Source organism: Corvus hawaiiensis, chromosome 6, assembly GCF_020740725.1.
Source record: "Corvus hawaiiensis isolate bCorHaw1 chromosome 6, bCorHaw1.pri.cur, whole genome shotgun sequence".
Taxonomy (NCBI): domain Eukaryota; kingdom Metazoa; phylum Chordata; class Aves; order Passeriformes; family Corvidae; genus Corvus; species Corvus hawaiiensis.
Window position 1 is genome coordinate 48,685,148 of NC_063218.1, and position 8,655 is coordinate 48,693,802.

Below are 8,655 nucleotides of genomic sequence, written 5' to 3' on the forward strand. Positions count from 1 at the left end.
GATAAAGTTTCCTGACTGGAGGAGCTGAACTGAAGGGTAGAACTGAAAATTGCAGCTTTTCAGCTTCTGTTTCTGCTCACCTTCCCTTCACTATGGTCACATGTGCTCACACACACACAGGTTTGGTCTCGAAATGCAGAACTGCCCAGGTATGGGAACCAAGGCTGTGCTGCAGCAAGCAGCAGGCTGGGTGTTGGTCACTGGGCCTCAGGGGTTTGGAGGAGGGAAGGGGACTGCTTGTGCTCAAAGCCAAGGTTAGACTCTCTGGCAGAGTAGGAAATGTGTTTACTTTACTAAGAGACGTAAGCCAGCTGTGTAAGTAGGTGCTGGCCTGCTCAGCTCTCACATGCATGTGGGCAATGGCTCACAGGCCTGAATGGGAACACCCTTGTAGTCGTTTAGCAGGAGAGAGCATGACTTCACCGGAATAAACTCTTCTGTGGCTAAACATACTATTATGCAGGCAGGGTGCTGTTTCCTAGCAACTTTAGTGAACTAATTAACCTCTGCAAGAGGGGCTGTGCCTCCTGCAGATGTTAGTTTGTGAATCCTGACGATTCCAAGATGTGCAACTACAACTGACAGCAAAAAAAAGTGAAGGCTGAGTAAGGAGGGACCCCACGGCTGTTGTGTCCCATCGTGGGGAGAAAGCGCTTGGCCATCAGAGCATAAAGCTGAGAAATGTAGGATTTCTCAGTACAGCAGTGATGACCTCAGCCCCTAAAATTAATTTTGCAGCTTAAAATTAAGGGTGGCAGTCTCTTGGCATCAGCTGGTTTTGCAGCCTTGATGATGAATGGGCTATTTGAAATCTCTGCTCACAAGGCAGGCTTGCTTCTCCTTGCCTTGGTTGGGAGCAATGCAGGCTGGGAGGGAAGCACTGAATGATCCCAGCCACAGAGAGGTGCTTCCAGAAGGGACACTTCTCCACGGAGCTGGAGGCATTCTCTCCCTCAGTCTGCCTTCTTGGAGATGATTTAGATTCAGAATAGAGAGGTAATAAATAGGACTTTTAAAGTTTTTTATTTTTATGTACCAGAATCAAATGGTTTGATTGGAGAATATCATCCTCCAAAGCAAACTTTTTTGAGCAGTGATGAAGGAATTCTGGGATAATTGATTGAAATCATGCATCATCTTGCTGCCGTTTCTTTTTTCGTATGCTAATCCAGCCTGTGCTGCCAAGAGCAGATGTTCTAGAAAAGCATTCTCCCTTTCTTGCTTTTATGTTTTTCTTTTGCTTCTATTGCATGGCCTTCTTTCATATCTCTCTCTCAAGTTATTGAAGGATGTTAGAGGAGAAGTCACAAGGCCGGTTCCCCTGAAAGTTAGGAGATTTTTGCACTGTGAAGCAACCCTCATAGGTGGCTGCAGTTCATCAGCCAGGTGGCAGGGTTAGAGTACGGATAAGGTGTCTCACATAACCTCTTGCAGGACAGCGATGTCTGTAGGGACCCAGCCAGGATTTTACATCCATCTGAATGCACCTAAGCTCCTGACCCAAAGGAGCTGCCTCACTAGCCCTTGATGTGCAATCTCTCCCAAATTCCTGCAATCCCCTCTGAGCCATTCAATAAGCTGAGGTACCCATATTTCCAGACAGCCTTGCCTGTGCACCCCACCTCCTCCTGACTTTTCCAGTGAGTCTCGCTTCTGTGGGAAATGTGTTACCTGCCTGCTTTGTCTATGTGTGGTTCAGAATGAGCCGGTTTTGCATTTCTGAGCACAGCAGCACATCCACGTGGGCTGAAAGCTATCTCAAATCTTGTGGCTCACCCTCCAGGCCTTGGCTGTCTTTATCTGCTAGACAGAGCCTGTGGAGCCCTTGGATAGTGTTGGCTGGAGTCTGCTGGCTGGTAGATGGGGTTCTTAATATTTGCTACAGCTGGAGGGGCTTGAGCCCTATGAAAGACAGGCCTTCTTTCATGTGCCTGTGCAAACAAATGGGGTCCAAATCTATTTAAAAACTGCTTATCTTACTGCAAGTGCCATTAGAGGGAATCCAGCCTTCAAGCACATCTGCTGGATAGGTCTCCTCCTCCCCCTCCTCTGGCTGAAAGGGAGTTTTTTCTGTGTCTTTCCTAGATAGCCAAAGATGTGAAGCAGTTCTATGATCAAGCGCTTCAACAAGCGCTCATGGGAGAACCAGATGCAAACAATGCCAAAGCTGTAGTGAAGACCTTTCATGAAACGGTAAGATGGTGGTGGTCGTGCTGGAGAATTCATAATGGAGGTCAGGAAAATGGATGGGAAAAGCAGAGTCTAAAGCAGATGATGCTACGTGCAGGCCTTAGCCTATCAAGTTTGCTGTTCTTGCATGTTAAGAAGCAGAGTTGTGCTCTCTTCAGTATTCTCTCCATCACATGGTACTGGGAATTCTGGACCAAACTCTGATTAAGTTGCCTTCCTTTTACCTTAGTACCCCTGATTTAAGCAAAATTCAATGGAAGAAGAATGTAGCTCTGAGGAATTAATCCTGATACTTGGTCTATTCAGCAGGAAACAATATCTGTGGAGAGAGCTGGTTTCACTCTCATCCAGGATATCTATGCCAGATCTGTCTGGAACTATTGTAGGAAGCAACTGCATTGCATGGAAAGAAAAAAGTTCGTTTGGGGACTTAACTCCCCACCCTTGTTTTCCCCTCCAAGATGCTTCCTCAATCTTGGGTGGCTTCAAGAATGTGTAATGGTGGGGAGAACACTGCATAAGTGTTTGCTGTCTGCTAATGTTGGCTCTCCATTGTTTCTTTTTTCCTCTCTCCATGTAGCTGGACTGCTGTGGTTCTGATATTGTAACAGCGACTTTCACTCCTGTGTGGAGGGACGACCTCTGCCGAAAGGACTCCCTGAAAAGCTTTTTTGAGGTAGGCACAGCTGCTCTTCAGCCAGCACAGCTACTGCAGGAAACCTTGGCTGCTAAGGAAATTTAGGGATTTATTGGGAAATAGATAAAGGGTAGAGATTTCATTTATTTGGGGATGGTGTAGGATGTTGAAGGTTCCCATTTGGTTCTTCATTTGCTGGTTCTGCTTGAGGCCACTGACAGGTGCAGAGGAATGAAGTCTGGTTGGAAGCCCTGGAACCAGGATATGGGGACATAAGCAGGATGGGGGGGAAGCTGACCTGCCTTTCTGGGTGCCAGGGGTGGATGAGGGGAAAGCAGGCTGTCTGACTGGTGTGCTTCTCTACCTCAGAACACAAACTGCCACAAAAAAATCGATGAGCTCTTCTCCGGGAAGCTCTACCTGATTGGTATTGCTGCGGTTGTGGTTGCTGTGATCATGGTAAGTGTGACAGCCTGGTGGGACAGGGAGAAGCCACCTTGGGGCACCCTGGTCCTCTTCCAGCTGGGCTGGATCTGTCCCTCTCCTCTGGATGCCCCTGCAGCTCCACATGCAGTACCAGCCCTGTGTACCCCAGAGCTCTGGAACATGGCGAGACCAAGGGCTTCGTCATCCCTCTGGGGAGTTGGGGTGTTAGGGGTGGCACCTGGCAAGCTCAGTAGAGCAGGAGCCACCTGCAAGACCAGCCAGGAGGGCAGAGCACCACTGAAACCTCCTCCAAAACCATTTGTTCTGCAGGCTGCCATGTTTTGTCACTGGGCTCTGCAGTGGGAAGTGATTTGCTTGCTTTGCCACATTGGGTTTGCTCTCCCTAGTGAGGGGTAGGTGCTGTGGGGGTGTAACACAGGATCTGTGCAAAGCCTTGGCTATAGTGCTGGAGGGATCGTGAGGCATTTGCTGTGTAGCTGGCAGCCAAAAAGCCAAAAACCACCACTGCTGCCAGTGAGAGATGGGAGAACAGCATCTTACCTCAAATGGGCCAACTTCATATGAAAACAGCAACAAAGAGTAGCATCCCTGCCCTTACCTCTGGCATGAGAGTGTTAATATGGAGCAGGGGACCTTGGGATGGGGGAGCTCTTGCATCGTGCTGGTTGTTGCCTCACTGGTGCCCCTCTGTCCCTTGACAGATCTTCGAGATGATCCTGAGCATGGTGCTGTGCTGTGGCATAAGGAACAGCTCCGTCTACTGAGCCGTGAGAGCCGGGCAGGGGAAGGGGGGAGCAGGGCGGACGGCGCTAGAGGGGACCCCAAGTGCCACCGAGTGACCAGGAGACATTTCAACAACAGACAAAGAAAATTATGTATATAAATGCTTCCAGTATTACCATACAGTACTTATCATTTTTATTTTGAAGTACTTTTTTTTTGTTTGTTTTAAATAAATAAAACTTGCCCGTATCTTTGTGGCTGAGTTAGTTACACATCAGTTTTGTGTGATGGGAAAGCTGCTGTAGCAGGAGATCAGGTCCTTCCTCCCCCTTCCCCACCCCCAGTAACTCAGAAGTAACGTTGGTGGAAGATGTACGGAGGAGAAGGCTGCAGCCCGGTCTCAGAAAACTTTGCCTTGGTTTTACCAACTTTTTAAATTGGATGCTGAAGCAGAATTTAGCATTTTTGTTAATTTGTACTCATCTTTTCCAACCATCACCGCAGCTCCCTGGCATTTCCAAGCTGTCCATAGGGAAGCCTGGCTGACTGCCCAAAGCCTGGGAGAGAGGAGGGGAGAGGATACAACCTCCATAGCCGGGGTGCAATGTATCCCAGGGGAAACACAGGCATTGTTCCTCTCGAGCCTGTTTCCATCAGTAGGTCACTCCTTAACAGAAGTCATGCTGAAACTTTTTTACTCTCTAGAGTAAAAATGTTTTTCAGTTTTGTGTTGTTTTTTGTTTTTTTCTTGGGGCTATAACTTTATAAATTGGCTCATTTCCATTGATTCATTACATTAAAAGGTCAGTGGCTGGGGGTGAATTTTAGTCCCAGTTTTTCAAATACAAAAAACTGAAAATTAAATTACTTTTTTAATGTCCTTCAGTTTAACGTCCTTTCATTATAGACATATGTTTCAAGGAGAATCTAGTTCTATACCAAGTTTCCACTGTTAAGCTAATGCTCACACAGAAATGATATTGAAAATAGAAGAAAACATAAAATGTCCTTGACTTTAGAAATCCTGCTTTTATGTACTGTAGGATGATGCTTGGGTGTTCCCAACCATCTGCATACATGCTTAAAATTTCATCTTTGCATCACTCTCTTGTTCAGTGAAATTATTCTTAATTATAGCATGTTGTCACACACTGTAATATTGCTGAGAAATTGTAATAATCTGATTATGAAAAAAAAAGGTTATTTTTAAGACCTTCCAGTTATATTAACAGCAGATCACCTTATAAAATCAAGGTAATTTAGCATGTTAGATCGCACCAGTTGAAACACATTCTTGTGATCTGTTAACTTCAGTTATCACTTTGATGTATGTGGCTTCTTTTATATGCCACTCTGTTACCATGTAGATAGAGGGGGAGAATGACCCAGGAGCTATGTAATAAAATCAGAGTGTCACGAAAAAGATGATCTATATGTATAGTTCTATAGATATATATTTTTAAGCAAAGCCTTTTCCTTAGCCGTGTGGGTACTTGAGCTGGAAATTATAGTATCTCTCAGCTCTTTTGCCGCCTTGAAAGCAGGTAAGGGGAGGAGTTTAAATTAGTGATCACTTTCCCCACTTCAGGAGTATTTCTGTTTCTTAAAGTATTTCACTCTTCCCCCTTTGTCACAACAAAGAGCTTCAGGTCTGATAGGGAGGGAGACCTGTGATCATCAATCATTTTAAACTAGTACTTTGTCCACTGCACGTGGCTGTCATGGCTGTTGCCACTACAGGATAGAAGATTCCTGCATTGGGGCAAACTGATCCATTCAGAAGTTTTTCTTCCCTTCTACTCCCCCCTTTCCTCTTCCTGCCTTTTAGTATATAGGGCCTTTAAAAAGTATATAGGTAAATATATAAATATATATATATCAAGTTGTGCTGGGTAAAGAGGAGGAAGTGCTTCAACAGATCTTCATATTGTGGGGTTGGACAAGAAAAAGTTCAGCCTTAGAAATAGCCTTAAAGCAACACTGCCCTGAATGTCCATGTTGTGCACATTGAGAATGAGACGAGGTTCTGCAGTAGGTAACCCCTTCCCCTGCTCCCCAGCGTAGCTCCTTCAGGTCATCTGCTCTGTTATGTGGCCATATGTATATGCATCATCCAAGCATGTGTGTTTACATCTATGTGCATCAGGATTGTCAGCATACAGAATGGATGTGTAACTTGCCACCTTTTTTGTTGACTGTTGGTAAATGTGTATAAATATGCCATTAAGCATTTCAATTCTGTTTTCTTTTCCTTATACCGTATTTTTGATATTGTTCAGTATTCAGTTGATGCTGTGTACATAATTGGAGCTCTGTTTGAAGACAGACTGGGTGTCGATGCAGGTCAGCTGTGTCCTCAGACATTGTACTTTTAACGGTTTGAGTTGTCCCAGGCAGGAGCAATTGGGAGAAAGTGGTACTTGGAGAGGGAATCTGAGAGCTGTGAGAGGGGGAAGAGCAGGAAGTTTGCTCAGGCTGTGTCCCACAGGGGCTGCAATTCACCCTCTGGCTCATTTCAGAGGTGGCTTGCCATTGTGGAGAGCTCCAGAGGCAGCTTCCTGGGCCATCTCCTGTTTCTGTGGCTGCTGCAGGAAAGGTGCTCGAGAAGGGGAACAGCTAGAGAAGGGTTGTGGGAGTGGGGACAGAAGGATGTTTGCAGGGAGAGGACAATGCTTTCTTTAGTTACCAGCTGAGTCCCCGCCCTTGATGGAATGGTCCCCAGCTGGAGGGGTCAGCCCTGGGACAACAGGGACAGAGAGGAACCATCAGGCTTAGGAACAATGAAGTAGTTGAGAAACCCTCTCTGAAGAAAACTACCCACTTGGGTCTCCTGTGAAGCTGGACCTGAGTTTACACAAACTAGAAGGGGAGCTGTGAAGGGCTGAGGGGACTCACCCCATTGCAAGCCCTCAGGATCCAAAAGCCACAGGGCTCTTCTGCCAGTTGATCAGTCCCAAAGCTGGCTGAGGTGAAGGGGGAAAACCCACTAGGTGGGACCCCTGCTCTGCCCCAGCACCTCTCCTGCATACCTGCACCTTTGTGTGTGCCACATGGCACCCTGTACTGCTCCTCTCCACACCCTGCGAGCAAGGAAAGGATGAAACTGCAGGCTGTAAATACAAACCTCTCCCTCTCCATGGAAGCATCCCTCCTGGAGCTAGTGGCAGCTGAGAAAATGTCTGTGAGCTGAGGTGGGGATGAGGAGTGTCAACTGTCCAGGTCTGAGTTCAAAGACTGCATCGAAAGGTCAAACAGAGCCGCTGACAGCTTAACTGAATGCTTGGGATTTTTTCATACTGTGGAGCATGCCACAAAGCAGTGTGTTTAACTTCTTTCTGCCTTTTTTTTTAAAGAAATGAAACAAAAATCAATTTAATAAACATTTCTCATAGTGTGCATAGTGTGATGAACTGCTGCAATTTTACAACCAGTTAACCTTACACCAGGATGCTTTGTGAACCAGGCTTCAACAGCATGGGTTTTTACAGCCTCTGGGAGGGGGGCCTGCAGGCAGGCTGAGGATGTATCTGGACTGGTGCTGAGGGAAGGCAAAAAGGCTGCTTGCCAGAAGTGGTGGCTGCTGCAATTATGCCCCCCCTCAAGGGGGCTAATGTGGATTCCAAAAAAGAGTGACTGTGCTGAAATTTGGCAGGCGGGGGTGGGTGTGGTGGCCATACTGCACACACTCGAGGGGGTCCTCCTAAAATGATCAAAAATGGCCCAAACTGCCCTGTGCTGCCATCTGGACAGGGACTGGGCTGGTTTGCTTTTTGTGGATGGTCTGGTAATGCCACCGTTGCTGCCCCTGCCTGCCCCTCCGCACCATCGGGGCAAGCCTGGCTGAGAGCGAGGTGGGAGGCCAGGTGCTGTGATCCCAGCTGCCTGCCTTCCTCTGTCCTGTCTTGGGCTTTGCGCTGTGTTCGAAGCAGGAATGTCCTGCCAGCCATAGCCCACACCGGTACAGAGAGGGAGGGGATGCGGGTGAGGGAGAGCAAGGAGGAAGCACAAGGCTGAGCTGCTGCAAAGAAAGGCAAGCCCTGCTCCCAGCGGCTCTGCCTGTGCTACAAGATCATGCCCATCTGTTGTTCTTTCACTTGTTTACCTGAATGTTAATGGAGTCGGATATAATGACTTCTGCAAAGGAAAAAAAAAGTGATATTTAAAAACAATAAAAAAAAGAAACAAAGCAATTCCCCCTTGTTAGTGGATTTTTAATGATGTGTTGTCAGATCTTGTTTCCTTCCATTGCGTACCGATTTCTGCCACATCTTCCAAGGGAACAGGCTTGTCTCATTCTTGTATTCAAGCAAAATTTGGGCTGCAGGGAATACCATCCTCAGCTGACCCTCTAGGTGCTTTCCCATGAATGTGATGCTGTTTGCTTCATGCCTTAAAACATTTGGATTGTGACACTGCATTGTTGCTCCAGATGGGGATAAAATTCTTCCTGCCTCTGGAGCTAGGATTAAGCTGATGTGACTCACTGTCAGCCCCAGGCTGGTGTACGAGGGGGAGAAACAATAGTAGAGACTAACTGGCAAAGCACAGCATGTATTTGGCATCCAGGGTGTGTGCCTTGGGACCTCAGCCTGGAATTACAGCTGGGATCTTAAACCTTCCCTGGCTAAATGCAGTCCCCTTTGTTTGCACTTCAGGTT

At 47.0% G+C, this 8,655-nt stretch overlaps 1 protein-coding gene across 1 annotated transcript in view; it reads left to right on the top strand.

The window, feature by feature from the left end:
• CD81 (CD81 molecule) overlaps nt 1–7,393 on the top strand; it is a 33,278-nt gene extending 25,885 nt beyond the window's left edge. Inside the window, exons 5-8 of the mRNA XM_048306553.1 lie at nt 2,086–2,193; nt 2,771–2,866; nt 3,197–3,286; nt 3,976–7,393. Coding sequence (XP_048162510.1) covers nt 2,086–2,193; nt 2,771–2,866; nt 3,197–3,286; nt 3,976–4,038 — 357 coding nt within the window. The 3' untranslated portion in view covers nt 4,039–7,393. The remainder of the gene's footprint in view (nt 1–2,085; nt 2,194–2,770; nt 2,867–3,196; nt 3,287–3,975) is intronic.
• Nucleotides 7,394–8,655: the final 1,262 nt, after the last annotated feature.